Source organism: Lepidochelys kempii, chromosome 11 (assembly GCF_965140265.1).
Source record: "Lepidochelys kempii isolate rLepKem1 chromosome 11, rLepKem1.hap2, whole genome shotgun sequence".
In the NCBI taxonomy this organism is placed as follows: Eukaryota; Metazoa; Chordata; order Testudines; family Cheloniidae; genus Lepidochelys; species Lepidochelys kempii.
The window spans coordinates 31,426,015-31,444,309 of record NC_133266.1 but is presented as its reverse complement, the minus strand read 5'-3'; the positions used below and the strand labels follow the sequence as shown (position 1 = coordinate 31,444,309).

At 45.1% G+C, this 18,295-nt stretch overlaps 1 protein-coding gene across 5 annotated transcripts in view; it reads left to right on the top strand.

Moving 5' to 3' along the window:
* Nucleotides 1-7,603: 7,603 nt before the first annotated feature.
* Nucleotides 7,604-18,295, top strand: part of ACVR1 (activin A receptor type 1) — a 136,084-nt gene continuing 125,392 nt past the window's right edge. For 3 of the 5 annotated variants that reach the window (XM_073305528.1, XM_073305527.1, XM_073305526.1), the window contains exon 1: nucleotides 7,604-7,936. In XM_073305528.1, the coding sequence (XP_073161629.1) occupies nucleotides 7,929-7,936 (8 nt within the window). In that variant the 5' untranslated portion in view covers nucleotides 7,604-7,928. The remainder of the gene's footprint in view (nucleotides 7,937-18,295) is intronic. The other 2 variants (XM_073305530.1, XM_073305529.1) reach the window with 1 other exon arrangement.

Sequence of the window (18,295 nt, the reverse complement as noted above, 5' to 3'; positions counted from 1 at the left end):
ATGGGACTGTGTGATGAGCTCGCCCCAGCCCTGTGGCGCAAGGACATGAGAATGAGAGCTGCCCTGTCACTGGAGAAGAGCATGGTGAGTACACTGTGGAAGCTGGTTACTCCAAACTGCTACCGATTGGTCGCTAACCAGTTCGAAGTGGGAAATTCAACCGTTAGAGTTGTGTTGATGGTCTTGTGCAGGGCCATTAATCGCATCCTGCTCCAAAAGATCATGACTCTGGGCAACGTGCAGGACATTGTGGATGATTTTGCACAAATGGGCTTCCCTAATTGCAGAGGGGCGATAGATGTCATGCATATTCCAATTCTGGCACCAGACAACCTAGCCACTGAGTACATTAATTGCAAGGGATATTTCTCAATGGTTCTCCAGGCGCTTGTGGATCACTGTGGGCATTTCACGTACATTAACACAGGCTGGTCCGGAAAGGTGCACAATGCACGCGTCTTTCAGAACACTGGCCTGTTCAAGAAGCTCCAAGCGGGGACCTTCTTCCTGGACCAGAACATCACCGTAGGGGAAGTCGAAATGCCTATTGTGATCCTCGGAGACCCCGCCTACCCCTTAACGCCATGGCTTATGAAGCTATACACGGGGCAACTTGACAGCAGCAAGGAGCGGTTCAACAACGGGCTGAGCAAGTGCAGAATATTGAGTGTGCATTTGACTGTTTAAAAGCCCGCTGGTGATGCCTGTATGGGAAGCTGGACATGGCCGATGACAATATTCCTATGCTTATAGCCGCATGCTGTACGCTCCATAATATTTGTGAAGGGAAGGGTGAAGGCTTCACTCAGGGCTGGACCAGAGAGGCTCAGCGCCTGGAGGCTGAGTTTGAACAGCCAGAGATCAGGGCTATTAGAGGGGCACAGTGCGGGGCCATAAGTGTCAGGGATGCCTTGAGGCAGCAATTTGAAGCTGAAAGCCACTAATATTTGCTGCTATGCTCAGGATTGCAGTGCTTGTAATGCTAGGAGATGATTGGTGCACATGATGCAATAAGGGGGTTTAATATAATTGTATGTTGCTTTGCAGTGCTCTTTTTGCTCTCACTTAATAGAATAAAGATTGCTTTCAAAATAACACAATTCTTTTATTAAAAGACAACAACCAGAGGAGAGAGTCAAACAACAAAAATACATCAGCAAGGCGAGGAATGGGGGAAGAGAAGGTCTCCAGAGGAGGAGTGGTCCCAGGATGGCTACAGATTTGTGTATGTCCAGGGATAACACCCAACCTTCTCCTTTGGAGCACAATGCAGCGGGTGCTGTATTTCAGCAGGGCCAAACCGCAGAGGGATGGGTGTGGAGTGCAGTGGGTTGTGGGAGTACACACTGCCGGACTGTGAGGAGGGAGGAGTGGAATGCTGTGGGTAGAGAGTGGAGCCAGGAAGTTGATAACAGTGTGTTGGCGGTGTGTGTGTGTGGGGGGCACATGGGAAAGAGTTTTGTGACAGTGTCTGCAGGGAAGGGCGGGCGCGGAGTTGCTCAGTTTGAAGAGCTAGTATCTCCTGGAGCATGTCTACTTGGCGCTCCATAACATTTATGAGCCGCTCCATGGCTTCATTCTGGTGTGCCACGTTCTCCTTTGGGTCCCTCTTCTCGCTGTCCTGCCACTCCTTCAATTCCTGTTTCTCAGCAGCGGAGTGCATCATAACCTCATGCAGAAGATCCTCCTTAGTTCTTCGTGGCTGCTTTCTAATTCTGCACAGCCGTTCTACCACCGATAAGGGAGGCTGGCCTCCCAAGGTCGTCTCTGTGAAGTTTAAATGCATCATTTTACAGAAGCAGTATTGTTTGCAACATACACAACACTGATTCAGTGCTTTAAAACACAGGCAGTACTCACACACCTGTCACTAACTGGCTGACCCCAGGCAAGCACACAAGAGCCACAAGACCCCCAAAATGGTGAGTAGCTGCAGGGGCAGGGTGAATCACTCTTCTCGGACCCTGCTGTATGCTGGGCACGTGGCTCTTGAGGAGAGCTAGCACTGTATGGGGGGGGGGTTGATAATCATTCCTGTCTCCACACTTTCCACAGGATGTGATCATTATGGAAGATATCTCACTGCTGAGGGTGAGCAGGGAATCAAAGGAGGATCTTCTCCAAGCCTGTGGCTTCCGCCCTGGCCCCTATGTGGCTCACCTGTGTGCAGCAATGGTCGTCCCCCCCTCCCCCGCCCCCCGTGATGGCACAGTGGCATGGGAAAGTTACTGTTAATGGGGCAAGAAACAAAGCAGCTCTGCCAAGGAACCTGCAGCGGCGGATTGCCCAGTATCTCCAAGAGAGTTTCCTGGAGATCTCTGAGGGAGATTCCCATGAAGTGAGGGAGTCTATCAACAGCTTGTTCCACCACTCAGACTAGGCATGTGGTGGGAGACAAGCCTGCTTTCTGCAACTCTCCTGCCCCCAACAAATCGCTTTAGCAATTCCCCAAATCAGATCCACTTACCAGGGGCCTCCTCTCCACTTTGTGCTTCACCAAGTTTCTGCACACTAAGTGGCTTGGCAGCGTGTACACCTCGGGAGTTACAGCACAGAAAGCCATTTTACTGTACAGAAACTTGCCAGTGTAGACGGGGCCTAAGCCTTACAGCTGCACTGGTGCAGCTGCACCGCTGCAGTGCTATAAGTGTAGACAAGCCCTTAGTTTGTCAGTACAGATACTGATCTGTGCTTAACATGTAGGCCTGGTCTAGGCTCAGATTTTGCACCAATTAAATCAGTAGCAAAACTGATTTAGTTAAATTGGTGCCACCCATTGGTGTGGACACAGTTGTATCAATATAAAGGTATTTATATTGTTGTAGTTTGAGCCTGACCTACATTGGTGTAAAAACTGAGCATAGACCAGGCCATGTGAACAAGTAATCCTTGTCATCATTAAGTTATGTGTTTTTCTCCTCTTTGGATTAACACTCTTACTTGATGAGTTCTCAGAGGATTATGAATAATAAAAACAGACCAGGTGACATGATACATCATAGTTTCCTCGCATTTTAATTTTCCAAATTGTGCAAGCATGTGTAGTGCGTGTGAGTTCATGCTGCCTCGCTGGGGGTTAATCCACTTAAACATTCAGGGAAATTAGCTATAATGTTTTGTCTGACATTTGTTTGCATGTCAGAGGATTTTCTATACCAGCTTCTACATAATTCAGGTTTTGTGGGCCTCACTACTGAGCATAAAAGCACCTTTCTCCAGAGTCTGCTGCAATTTAAAGTGAATTAAAATAAGTTATCTGATGTTTACAGAAACAGATCAAAGTATGTTATTATTTATAGAAAGAAACATTAAGGACTCATTTCAGAAATTAAAACTGGTTACTGTTCTGTAACCATAGTAAAAGTATCTTTGTTATTTGTTACAGAGCAGGTCGAACTATTGAGTATGAATTGTATTTGTTATGAAGTAAGCCTCATGGTTTAGTGAACCATTAACAAAACTGAGCTCAATTCTCTTTGTATTAGTTATCCATATGTGTATTCTCTGGATAGTTTGGACAATTATTTTTCAGACTATGGGTAGTTTGCAAACTTTTCACTTTGACAATTCAATATCTGTATTGTGTGGTTGGTCACCTAAATAAAATGTTAGTGTTTCCACTCTGTGGGTGACAAACATTTTAAATGGGAGAATAATTTACAAATAAATAACACACTTCTGCTACAAATACTCGTGAATAATATTCATGCTAAAATTCATCTAACTTTCAGGATTCATGTGAGTATTCAGTGATTGTAAAACTACCCAGAAATGACATAAACCCAGAAACCAAACTTGTCTTTTTTATTTACAAAAATATCCATGAATCAATTTATTTTCCTATTCAGTCACTTCAGTGCATTACCATGAGGCAGACATATGGATCAACTGATTGGATGAATTAAACTAGGATCCTCTATGATCTTACTAAAGAACAACATAACTGCCAGAATCTCCAGCATAACTGTTGGTAGAATATTTTGTTGTTATAAATACATTTAATTCTGTGGTGAAGTTCATTATATATGTTTTATTAATATTTATTAATTTATTTTTCATGTCTACAGTGACAAGATGGAAGAAACTAAGAAATAATTTGCCAGCAATAGATGACAGTCAAAAGATGAATCCAACTTTTGCATATTTCATTCTTTAGTACAGAGATTATGAAAACAGAAAACAATCAACAAAGTGGCTCATATTATTCTTATGATTGTGTCTACTTACCGCTAATCAAAAACATTATACTGCACATTTTATAATGGTATGATTTTTAGTTGATCGTTGCCTGTTAAAGCAATTAGTTGTGAGATTCCAGAGAGAGTCCAGATGAGCAATTTTTTTCATTAGCACCAAAACCTCTTCCCCATCCTGAGTTTGTAAACTGCCTCTTGTGATGAGCCCCAGATGTTGCATTTTCCTACTTTCCAAACTGTCTCCTGAACTACAGCCAACATTTCCATTTTGCTCTACAAATTCCATCTTTATTTGATTACTCTCCCATATATCAAATCTAAGTTTAATAAAAAACATTTTTTATTGAGGAAAGTATCACTGAGACCTTGTCTATACTAGTTTGCTGGTATAGCAATATATATAGTGGTACAGCTATGTTGGTAAAACTCTCCAGTGTGGGTGCAGCTTAATGTGGCCAACTGGTATAGCTTATGCCAGTTCTCTGAGCAAAATAAGTTATGCCAGCACAGGAACTTTTTTGCTGGCACAACTGTGTTTGCCCTAGAGCTTCTGCCAGAGTGACTATGTTGGTTAGGGATGTGTTGTTTTCACACTCCTGACATAGCTAGGCCAGCAAAATGTTAAGTGTAGAATGGCCATGAGTAACAATATTAGGGGCCAGATTCTGCTTTTAATTTATGTGGTTGTATCTCCCTGAGATGAACCTGGGTAACAGAGCAGCCTATGGAATTGTCTATTAGATTCTTCCAGGTATAAACTCATACCTGAAAGAATCTGAGTGCAGAGCAATACGACAAGCTTTTGTCAGCATAGTTAAACTGGTCAGGGTTGTGACAAGGTGGAATTGTCATGCCAGCGAAAGCTGCTAGTGTGGATATAGATATACTGGCAATTTTATCTTTTGCCAATATAGCTTGTTTTGCTCAGCGGGACTGGAATAAGCTAGACTGCCAAAATTGTTTTTGCTGGTCTAAGCTGTGTCCACATGTGGAGCGCTTCGCCGGTATAATATACAAGTACCGGTATAATGGCAAAGCACTCTTAAGGTATGTCTACACTCCAAAGAAAAACCTGTGACACCAAGTCTTGGAGTCTGAGTCAATTGATTCAGGCTTGCAAGGCTCAGGCTGTGGGGCTAAAAAGAGCAGTGCAGACATTCTGGCTTAGATTGGAGCCTGGGCTCTGGAACCCTCCCCACTCCCCGAGTTTCAGAGCCCACGCTCCAGCTCAAGCCCAGATATCTTCACTGCAATTTTAGCCTTGCAGCCTGAGTCCATTGACCCAGGCTCTGAGAGTTGGTGTTGCAGGTTTTTCTTTGCAGTTTAGACATACCCTTAGTGTAGACCTGACCTAACATGTTGAGACTTTATATTGAATGTAGAAAAAGAGAGAAAATGTGGCACCTGATGTTTCTTGGCTAAATCTAATGTAATAGAGGTGCAGACACTATTTCCTTAACCTGTATATTATATAATTTTAACATTAGCTTTAATAAAATTTTTAAATCAGTTCAGAGCCAGTCCAAGGCATGTTGAGTAACCGGCTGAATAGTCCTGCCCTCCTTCCCCACACTTTGTGGTATTACCTCCTAACATGCTCCTATGTCCTCCCCCTCCATCCTGAGCGATGAATTGGGGGAGGGACCATCCTTTTCTGTTTCCTAATGACAAAACCTTCTAGATTTCCCTGTCATACGCTAAAGCTCCTGGCTCCCAAGTAGTAACAACCAACCAAGTGTACTACTCAAAAATGACATCCTATACCCCCATAAATATATCCTGTTCTTTGTGGCAGTTATCCTGAGTTTACCATACATCTTGCCTCACGCATGGCCCTATAAACTTTACTGCACATCCTGCACCAAATTATCTGATGTGTCTTTTATGGGGGGGGGGGGGGGGGGGGCTATAACCTATGCTTGCCAGTGGAACAGACTCATTGGTCTAGTGATTCTTTCCCCAATTATAGCTCAGCTCCCCAAGCCCATTGCACAGTACCTTTAATAGGGATGCAGGCGTACCTGAGGGCAGAAATTGGCCAAATGTTCCTAAGTTAGTTCACAGAAACATGGACGAATGCTGACTTTGTACCCTCACCTTCCCTCTTGTCCCTCCTCCTCACCTACTGCCTCCTGAATGTCAAGAAATGCAGCTCTGAATGCACAATTGCAACGCATCCTGTGATTTAGGATAGTTGCATGTACTATGTATTATTTCTTCCGTTCAATTTGCAGTACATTTTGCGGGAGCCAGAGAGGAGCAGGATCTTTAACAGGGGCAAGAGGAGCAGAAAGGAATCCAAAGCTGAAGGAGTAAAGGGAAACAAGATCTGTGAGAGACACTGGTTTGGTAGTTACTCTCTGTCTGACATGAGTGCAGGTACCGTTGGGGCTCATTGCCTCAAAAGTTTTCTACTTGTCTCTCTGATATGAATACTTGTGGCACCTTAGAGACTAACCAATTTATTTGAGCATAAGCTTTTGTGAGCTACATCGTGAGCATCCGATGAAGTGAGCTGTAGCTCAGGAAAGCTTATGCTCAAATAAATTGGTTAGTCTCTAAGGTGCCACAAGTCCTCCTTTTCTTTTTGCGAATACAGACTAACACGGCTGCTACTCTGAAACCTGTCATCTGGTATGAATGTGCATGAGCACAACAGAATATCTCTGGCAGCTCCCTGGTGTGAGTGTGTACTCTCCAGCTATCAGGTGCCCCTGACCTGCTCTCTGGTGGAGGTGCTGTCGGAGCAGTTCTATGGGTGCCCTCTCTGGGGACTTGTCTGTAGCCAAAGTTGCATCTGTGTAACATTAAATCAGTTTTTAAGAGATGTAGTTAAACTGGAGCAAAACACAGTGTGGTTGTGTGGCCAGCTCTTGCCATTTCAGGCTGAGTCATGGAATAGTTGGCGCTTTGCTTAAAGTCACAGCTCCTGGAGTCCTGGCAATACACCTCCACTTTTAAAAAAGCGGGTTTCTAGCCCTCCTGATTGCAGAGGAAAGCTGGAGCGTGTGACCAAAGTGCATCCTAATGGCTCAGACATGGGAGGCCGCTAAAGTTATTACTTTTCAAGTCAATGTCATGACTTCTGGTGGGGGTCTGACTCAACGCTTCTGACTGCTGGGGGCTGGCAGGGGCACTCTTAAACCAGGCGGCGCCGCCTATGGCTGCAGGCGGGCTGCATTAAACTCAATCCACATCAGCCGGGTTTACACCGCATTCCGCGTCTGCCCTGGGGCCGGCACCGGCGACTTTACACTCACCGGGGGCGCGGAGCGGCCGGCCGGGCGGCGGGCTGCGAACATGGCCGGGCAGGGTGCGCCGCGCCGGCCGGCCGGCAGGGGGCGAGGCGGGGCAGCGCGCCGGGCTGGAGCCGGGAGGAAATGATGTGCCTGGTTATTAATTACAGCGCCGGGCGTCCATTGGCAGAGCGGGGAGCAGCCACTTCCTCCTCCCACTCCCGCCGCAGGAGCAGCATCCCGGCCCCTCCCGCCGCCGCGGGGAACTTTGGCTCTCCGGCGTCTCGTCCCTCTGTGCGCTTCCCCCCTCGTCGTCCGCCGCCGAGTCCCCGCGGGCAGGGCTGGGGGGATGCGGCCGGGCTTGGCCCAGGGGAAGCGCCGTGATTAGAGCGCAGCGGCGCGGGGAGGTCTCGCCGCCGCCGCCGCCCCATGGCGAGGGCTGCCCGCCTCTAGCGCCCCGGGCCCGCCGCCCCGCGCCTCCTCCCTCCGCGCTGCCATGAGACGGTGAGTGGCCTGGGCGGCCTCGCGCTGCGGCGGGCGGCCCTGCGGAGCCCCCTGGGCCGGGCGCTGCCTCTGGCGGTGGGGGTCGTGCCCGGCGCGGGAGGGGACGCGCTGCCTGCGGCGGCTCGGTCCTGCCTGCAGTGGGGCCCGGCGGGGAAGTCCTGGCTCCCTGCAGTGCGCGCCGGGGCGTCGGTGCGGGCACCTCGCTACCTACCTCCGCCTGGGAGGCGCCTTCGGGGGCGCTGGCAGCCAAAACATGACATCTGCCCTCTGCTTGCCGCGGCCCTACGTGTCTCCCTCCGCGGGGAGTTCTCGGGCCCGGCTCGGCAGGACAGAGCCAGGAAACTCCTCTCCGAGCTCCCTGCCTTGCGAGCTGCCGTTTGGATAGCTTCAAAGGCAGGAATGTGGGATTCATCTTCTTCTGATGCCCACAAGGCAAATGTGGTTACAGATGGTGCCTGTTACTTTGCCAAGTTTAAACCCTTCCCTCTGCGCTGTAACCATAACAGTAAAAAGAGAAGCTTGGGAATCTTTAAATGGGTGAAGGGCCGGGGGGGGGGTGATCTGGGTAGATGAATGCTGCGTTTAAATGGAGGAATTGCTATTTTCAGGGGTTCTGCTGTCACTGCTTTAAGCACAAAAACACTTTGTAGAAAGGCTGGAGTTCCCACTAGTTTTCAAGCTTCTTTTGTAATGTAGAAATGATTGGTGAACAAGACTGACACTTTCTTGTTTGGTTTCAGTTGCCTCATGCTGATTGATAAACATTACAATGAGTATCACACATAAAAAGCCATTAATTTAGGCCTTTGAAGAATGCAGCTATCTTTTGGGGTCTGGTTTCTTAAGTCTCTTTCCTGTTAGAAGAAAAGTAGTGCTTGTGGCACCTTAGAGACTAACAAATTAGCAATATTAAAACTCTGCTAGCAGAGTTTTAAAACATATGAGCAAAAAATAGAACTTGTTTCAAAATTGCTTTTCTATACCCTTTATAAATATTTTAAAATATTTATCAAACATGATTTAAAGTACACAACTGTTTTTCCAAAACATAGTCCAAATGTTACAAAGCTGTTCCTGTCATGTGCTCACTACAAATAATCAAGACTCCCTTTTCAAATGCATTGAAGTCATAGGATCAACTTGAAAATGGTTGAGGTATGATATTTCATGGTGGAAAAACCCTGCAAGATAAATATCTATTACCAGGACTTTTGGGATGCATGCTGATAACTTAAATCAAAACAAACTGAAAATATCACAATTCAGAAATGTAGAACGTGTCCTGTTGAGTGTTCCACACAGGTGTGTGGGAGATAGATACAGCCTTGATTCCTGGTCTCTCTCAAACTAGCAAGTGCTTTTGATTTAGTATGCTCAGCTCTGTGAGACAAGGGTGACTTGTATTGCTCAACAGCAATCCCATTAGCCTGATGGAGAGTGGTATTAACACAGTCTAAGGAGTCTTGTCTGGTCTAGTCTTCAGCCTTGAGAAAATTATCTTACAGTCATCTTTCTCCTTCTCCCCCAAGCCCCCAACTGTGAAAATTGTGGAGAAATGGGTATTTTAAAAATGAGGAAGGAAAATGTCTCAATTGTTGGGAATGTGAATAATTCTACTGCTCAGGGGAAGGAAAAAGTTAAGTGAAATAAACTACATGTGTGTGGTTTTTTTTTTTTTTTAAAGGTCACTTTTCTAGCCTTATCCACTTAGGATAGGCATAATAATAGCAAACTGTCTCAATTTGGAGATTGCAGGGGGAGGAGGGGATGCTCTTGCAAATAATCCAGTCCCAATGACTCTGCCTTTTTAAGAGAAGAATACTAGATATCAATTTCCACCCTATTTCTCTTACAGCTCTTGTTGTTTAGTATTTATATACAAACAACCATATCTTTGAATCACTGACTCTAGAAGAAATTTTCTGAACTATATACAATGCAGTCATCATGGGAGATGTTTATAATGGTTAATATTTTTCTCATTCTCTAGTATATGAGAAAGAAGGCAACAGCGAAAGCCGGTGTAGCAAAAGCCAGTTTAGAGAAGGCTGAAGTTTTGACAGGAAACTGATGAAGTCATGGGGCCAAAAATCCTGTGTGCATTTGAATCTCTTGAGGCCACTTCATTCATTCCTGATTTGCTGGTGTTTAGTCAATGCATTTGTGGGAGACTAAATCAAACCACCTATTTTATGTGGTATTAATGGGCTCATATCTATATATTAACGATCCTAAAGATTTTTTTATTAACACTCATTGCTTTGTGAAATTTAGGGCATAAGCATGGTGTTAGCCTTTCCAATAACATAAATTGTAGCAATGCTCTATGGAGGTAAAAAATGATCTATTTCAGAGGTTTTCAAACTGTGGTCCACAGACAGTTCGCACTAAGGTACGTGCCTGGGTGTCCGTACACAAGAGAACGAAGGGCCACCCACCTAATTAGTGGAGCTGTGCAGGTGTGATTCCACTAATTAGGTGCCTGGACTCTGGAGAAGACACACATGTAAGGTGAGGTAGTGGCCTTGGTGGTGGGGGGGAATAGGAGGGTAGGTGGGAGGGGGCAATGGGATGAGAAGAGGGGGTGGGGGGAAACTGGGACGTGTGGGGCTGTGGCAGCCAGAAAAAGGTGACTTTCCCCAGCTCCGGGACTGTGACTGCCGGGAAGAGGAAGCCCTCTTTTCCAGCCCCAGCTTGGGGGCTGCCGCTTTGGGGGAGAGAGGGAGCGACCCTCCCCCACTTCCCAGCCCAGCGGGCTGCCATGGTGGGGGACAGAGGGCACATCCATCACATTAGAAAGGTAAGGTACTGATATAAAAATGAGTTGTGCCCTTTTATTTGTAGAACACAAAAATGTTTAAGATTTTTTTGTATAGCGCTCTTATCTAAAGCGCTTTACAATAGTTAGCTAACAGTACAAAGAACATTTGGAAAGATCATTAAGTGGTCTGCCAAGACCCTCAGCAATTTTCAAGTGGCCCGTCAGTTTTGAGAACCACTGATCTATTTACAGCAGTACCTTTTTATAGTAAACTGGAAGAAGAATGCTTCACTTTCTTTTGACTTCATGCCTCCAGGGACATACCCTGCTTAAACCTACTGAAGACTGTGGGCTTGTACAGTTATCACTGAGGGCATAATCTGTCCTAGAGAACCTTTTGTTGTTTCAGAGTAGCAGCTGTGTTAGTCTGTATTCGCAAAAAGAAAAGGAGTCCTTGTGGCACCTTAGAGACTAACAAATTTATTTGAGCATAAGCTTACGTGAGCTACAGCTCACTTCATCGGATGCATTCAGTGGAAAATACAGTGGGGAGATTTATATACATAGAGAACATGAAACAATGGGTATTACCATACATGCTGTAACCAGAGTGATCACTTAAGGTGAGCTATTACCAGCAGGGGGAGGGGGCGAAGGAGGAACGGGACACCTTTTTGTAGTGATAATCAAGGTCGGCCATTTCCAGCAGTTGACAATGGCTCACCTTGATTATCACTACAAAAGGTCCCTCCCACCCCACTCCTGCTGGTAATAGCTCACCTTAATACCAGAGGTGGGCAAACTACAGCCTGTGGGACCGTCCTGCCTGGCCCCTGAGCTCCTGGCCCCAGAGGCTAGCCCCCGGCCCCTCCCCCGAAGCCACTCAGGCAGCACTCTGGGTGACAGGGCTGCACGCTCATGCAGGGCAGCGTATCTGGCTCTGGCCGGGCAGTGCGGCTGCCAGACATGCTGCTCTGAGCAGCATGGTAAGGGGGCTGGGGCACAGGGTCCCGGGGAGCTGTCAGGGGATGGGGAACAGGGAGTGATTGGATAGGGCAGAGGTTCTGGGGGGGACAGGGTACGGGGGGGTTAGATAGGGGTTGGGTCCTGGGGGGGCGGTTAGGGGTGGGGGACCTGGGAGGGGGCAGTCAGGGGACAAGGAGTGGGGTGGGGTTGGATGGGTGGGAAGTTCTGAGGGGGACAGTCAGGGGCTGGGAAGTAGTGGGAGCCTTCTATATCTGGCCCTCCATACAGTTTCGCACCCCAGTGGGGCCCTTGGGCCAAAAAGTTTGCTCACCCCTGCCCTATGCTTCTTATCCATGGAGGCCATAGTGACCATATCAAATAATTTATAAATACCCTCCAAGTGCCGTCTGTAAAGGTCTAATGTTTGAGAATAATGCCCTTCCCAAGAAGGATATGCAATTGAAGGCAGTAAAAAGGCAAAGCACCCAAATGAAGCTGCTTATAAATGCATTGCTGCTTCCTTGGATGGTTCGAACATATTTTTGGATATTACAGATTAGAGCCTATTTTTTAGAACAGATTCTCCAAAATGAAAGTAACCCACCTCATCCCCTACATTTTAACAAACAGTGATGTGTTCCATACTGTTGTTTTGAGTCCCTTGGCCCCCACCTCAATGTACCTTCTTAATATGAAAAAAGAAAAGGAGTACTTGTGGCACCTTAGAGACATAAATTGGTTAGTCTCTAAGGTGCCACAAGTACTCCTTTTCTTTTTGCGAATACACACGAACACGGCTGTTACTCTGAAACCTGTTAATATGAAAAACGCTTCTGTCTTGTGTTATAATTAACTTAGTAAAGGGCACTTGGCATGCCATATACTTTGGGAATTGCCTGTTGACCCAGATGGCCAAAGATTTATGGGTAATCCTTGCTTGTAGTTCTTCCCACTATTCATATGCCCTTTTGTAACCTAATGACAAAGTGGTCTTTTCCCCTCTGTCTCCATTTCAGGACATGCTTCAAGGCATGCTGCAGTGACTCAGATAATTTCTGCAGCCATTTCACTTTATACATCATCAGCCTTTATGTGATGAATCGTAGTCCGTCCAAAAATATAAAAGGTGGGGCTGTTTATTTAAAAAAAGAATGCCTGGGGGAAGGGGACCATTTATCTGTGTCTAATTATAATTCATGTAAATATAACACATTTCAAAGTTAGAAGCAGAGAAATGGAAATCCTGTTTGGATATTATTGATGGTGGCAGTACCAGTCGCTTTCAGTTGTATCAGCTGCTCTGTTTTACAGGGAGATCCAGTGGCAGTCACCTTGTATTTTTACTCAGTTCTTTATAAATAGACATGGCAGAACTTGATTTTTATTTTTTTAAAACAATTTTGATGGATAATATTGATGGTTTTTAAGCACTCTTGCAGTTTTTTATCAGTTTTAAATCTTCACAGTTGCCCACAATTTTGCCTTTTTTTAGGTTTTTATTGACTTAAATTTTGGCAGTTGTGTGAAGTTATGGAGGGGAGTGGTGGTCAGACAATTTATTTAATGGTGTTAGACATTGAGACTCAAAGCTTTAATGGTTAAAACACAAATTGTCAACATCACATGCCCAAATATATGAAATAAATAGCCTTAAGTCATACTCCTAAGTTCTCAAGCAACATTTGTCTGTCTTTGCCTATCTGTAAATTTCAACTATAATTGTGGGAACACTTTTTTCATTGTGTGTGGTGAAATCAGCACTTACTGACATAAGTCTAATTCTTCCAAGCCTGTTTATAATGTACTTAAAACAGTCATCGTTAACATCTTTCTAGTTTTGCTTTTGTGAGAAATGAATGTAACCATCATATTTCATAGAATATCAGGGTTGGAAGGGACCTCAGGAAGTCATCTAGTCCAACCCCCTGCTCAAAGCAGGACCAATCCCCAACTAAATCATCCCAGCCAGGGCTTTGTCAAGCCTGACCTTAAAAACTTCTAAGGAAGGAGATTCCACCACCTCCCTAGGTAATGCATTCCAGTGTTTCACCACCCTCCTAGTGAAAAAGTTTTTCCTAATATCCAACCTAAACCTCCCCCACTGCAACTTGAGACCATTACTCCTCGTTCTGTCATCTGCCACCACTGAGAACAGTCTAGATCCATCCTCTTTGGAACCCCCTTTCAGGTAGTTGAAAGCAGCTATCAAATCCTCCCTCATTCTTCTTTTCCGCAGACTAAACAATCCCAGTTCGCTCAGCCTCTCCTCATAAGTCATGTATTCCAGTCCCCTAATCATTTTTGTTGCCCTCCGCTGGACGTTTTCCAATTTTTCCACATCCTTCTTGTAGTGTGAGGCCCAAAACTGGACACAGTACTCCAGATGAGGCCTCGCTAATATCGAATAGAGGGGAACGATCATGTCCCTCGATCTGCTGGCAATGCCCCTACTTACACATCCCAAAATGCCATTGGCCTTCTTGGCAACAAGGGCACACTGTCGACTCATATCCAGCTTCTTGTCCACTGTGACCCCTAGGTCCTCTTCTGCAGAACTGCTGCCGAGCCATTCAGTCCCTAGTCTGTAGGGGTGCATTGGATTCTTCCGTCCTAAATGCAGGACTCTGCACTTGTCTTTGTCGAACCTCATCAGATTTCTTTTGGCCCAATCCTGCAATTTGTCTAGGTCCCTCTGTATCCTATCCCTACCCTCCAGCGTATCTACTTCTCCTCCCAGTTTAGTGTCATCTGCAAACTTGCTGAGGGTGCAATCCACACCATCCTCCAGATCATTTATGAAGATATCGAACAAAACGGGCCCCAGGACCGATCCTTGGGGCACTCCACTTGATACCGGCTGCCAGCTAGACATGGAGCCACTGAGCACTACCCGTTGAGCCCAACAATCTAGCCAACTTTCTATCCACCTTATAGTCCATTCTTCCAGCCCATACTACTTTAACTTGCTGGCAAGAATACTGTGGGAGACAGTGTCAAAAGCTTTGCTAAAGTCAAGGAATAACACGTCCACTGATTTCCCCTCATCCACAGAACCAGTTATCTCGTCATAGAAGGCAATTAGATTAGTCAGGCATGACTTTCCCTTGGTGAATCCATGCTGACTGTTCCTGATCACTTTCCTCTCCTCTAAGTGCTTCAGAATTGATTCCTTGAGGACTGTTCCATGATTTTTCCAGGGATTTTTCCTTCATTTTTTGTAAGGAATATAGATAGCAGCATATTGGTTGCTTTGCCTTTGTAAATGAATCATGTTACCTAGTGTTTGTTACTTAGTATATGGAATATTGTAGTCACATTCATTACTTACAAAGGGGTTTGTAACAGTTTTAATGGTGACCACAGAAGTTCAGTCTGTGTCTCTGCAGACCTTCCTCAGAGCATTTTCAGCTATATTATTTCCTGAAGCTAGTTATTAACAAACTTCCACTTAATACAAAACACATTCCTCCTATTTGTGTATCAACTATAATTCTTGATGTTCTGATGACTGTCTGTTGCTGTTTAGCCTGATATGGGGGGAGGGATAGCACAGTGGTTGGAGCACTGGCCTGCTAAACCCAGGGTTGTGAGTTCAATCCTTGAGGGGGCCATTTAGGGATCTGGGGCAAAAAATGGGGATTGGTCCTGCTTTGAGCAGGGGGTTGGACTAGATGACCTCCTGTGGTCCCTTCCGACCCTAATATTCTATGTCAAGTTGGGTAAGATTTTTCTTTTTTTTCCCAGGCTGTCTGTCCTTCCAAGTTAAGGTAACCAGGTGCTTTTAAGAAGTAGAGCAGGTCTCCACTTCCTCATTCTTAGCAGCTAAGGTACTCTTGGGGGGTAGGAGGAGCTGGAAAACCCTTTTCTCCCTTTCAGCAGGAACAGTGGCAACTTAGAGTGGAGCTTAAATTTTATGTGAAGTTGATGTAGGAGCAGGATCTAAGGACAGGATCCTTGTAGAAATCCCTGGATCCTTTCTCTTTCCTAGCAGCTTGACATTAGAAGTGAGGTTCCTGTAACCTGTGCTTGTAGATCTACCTCTGTCTAACAAGTATCTGGTAAAAACGTAATTCACTTCAGTCTACACAGCAAGAAAGAGCTGTGTTTTAACCTTGTGGTGGGAATTGTGGTGGGACTGGTACCCAGACAATGCTTAATGTGGATCCTATCCTGCCAACCCTTAAGCATGTGATAACTAATGGGGATTCTGCTAGGCTTTTGGTGTGTTTTTGACTGGGAGTTAAAGGTGTGGTATTCTAAAACAGTACTGTAGACAAGGCGGTGTAGATCTTAACACAGTTTAAGAACATGTTAGGATGAGTTATCTAATATCTCCTAAAACCATAATTTTAAATCCTACTCTAGACAAGCCCTTAGTGTGTAGCTGGGGTCTTAATCTTTCTGTGCTTCAGTCTACCACATGTGTAAATAGTGATGATGCTTCCAGGCACGTTAGAAGGCGTAATTTCCAAACGCTTGTAAAGTGCTTTGAGATCCTCAGATGGAAGGAGCTATATAAACACACAGTTTTGTTGTTAAATTTAATAGAAATGCTTTAAAGAAATACCGAAGTGAATTTTTATTACATGTAAACTATTCCCCTGTAATATTTGCAACCATTAAATAGCAACACAGTCTTAGAATAATATTTTCAAAAGTACATAAGGTGACTTAGGGGCCCAAGTCCCTGAAGTGACTAAGGGTATGTCTACACTGTAGAGGAAAAACCTGTGGCACCAAGTCTCAGAACCGAGGTCAGTTTACTTTGGTTTGCCGGGTACGGGCTACAGGACTAAAAATAGCACTGTAGGCTCTGATGCCTGGTAAGGGGAAATGATCTTGGAGCTCGGGTTCCAGCCCGAGCAGGAACATATACGCTGCTATTTTTGGTCCTGCAGCCTGAGCCCAAGTCAGTTGATCCTTGCTCTGAGACTCAGTGCTGTGGGTTTTTCTTTGCAGTGTAGACATACCTTTAGGCTCCGAAGGCCCATTGACTTTCAGTGTATGTTTTTGCAAGTGCTACCCTGTATTACATAAGAGTCAAAATGAACTGAGTGGAATCACAAAGATGACACTGTTTTTTTTATTGGATAAGCTGAGTGAGATGATATTATAGAAGATGAAAGAGATTAAGTCAGATAACATGAAGATATGACTAATATGTGTAAGAGAGATATATATATTTTTTATAAATCTGTTACCCATTTAGTAGTGGGTTTAAATATGCTGACTCAGATAGCCAAGATCAGAAATGACCAACGATTCATCAGCTAGTGTATGAAGGATATCAAGTGTTGCATCTCATTATCATAGCTATTGGGGGGAGCGTTTTCAACCTCTGATTTGGTGTTTCATTTCAGATTAGATTCATCTTAACCCTTTGCTAGTCCTCCACTTTAACTGCTGTGCTACTGTTACCTGTTAACATTTCACTGAAGTCAATGGAGCATTGGGGTATGCATGGCAGCTGAGCAGTGCATTGGAACTAGGCATTGTACCTGCTATTGGTCAGAACCAGCCTTAAATAATCTTTGCTGGCCCTGCCAAACGGTTACCAACTCCAAAAAATCCTGACTCATCCACTGTAATCACATCCTATTCTGCATTAGTGTAAATGAACAACACTGTCAATCTTCATAAATAATTAGGGTATCCATGGGTCTCTGAAATTAGAAATGTCTGTTTTTCAGGACCTACCCTCGCTAGTCTTACACCAGTGTTTAGTCTAGTACGCTTTAGCTGACTGGTCACCTGAAGGATATGCTAGCCAAGTGTCCTTGTGAAGCAGACATCAGGCTGGATGAACATGTATCTTCCTTGGGGGCAAGTGCTAGGTCTGTCATAAAATTATGTTTCTGCCCTGTTCTCCACAGTGTCTTCTGGGATAAGTCTGCCCAAGGACTGTTAACAAGAGTTAACATTATGCAGTATCCATCTACCAAGTACAAATATGTTAGTTGACAAACTTGTGGCTTTCCGTAGGGCTCAGCATCCCTACTGTCCTTTTTTCTGCATTTATTATTTAGGTTTGCCTATCTACGTTGCTCAGGGATATGAAAAAATTCACACTCCTGAACACTGTAGTTAAGGCAAGGTGTAGATGTGACTAGATGGAATTCTTCCATCGACTAGCTACCAGAGCTTGGGTTTACATAAAATGGATGAGGGGGAAAAAACCCCTTACATAAACGTAGGAAGTGTCTACGCTATGGTACTACAGTGGCATAGTTGTGGCGAATCCTGTAATGTAGACTGCCTTTGGGGGTTTGGCTAGACCAGTGGTTCCCAAACTGGGGTGCGCAAAATGTTACAGGGGGTTCTCGGCGGGGGGGAAAAATTCCCTAATGGTGGAAAGAGCTGTCCGTAGGGACCCTGGGCAGCATGGGGCCAGCAGCCTGGAGCCCTTGGACTTCCAAGAGCTAAGCAGATCAAAGCAAGCATATCTATCACATTGAGGAGATTTAAACATCAAGACTCCTTATGAGAAATGGAAAGGGAGGTGGATTTTTTTTTTTGCTGTTTTTAAAATTTAAATAGGCAAGTATTGTGTTTTAAAATTATTATGAAGAACAAGTTTAAGCTTTGTTGTAACGTGTGTTGTTTGCCTGGACTGCTCAAGACCTGAATGCTTG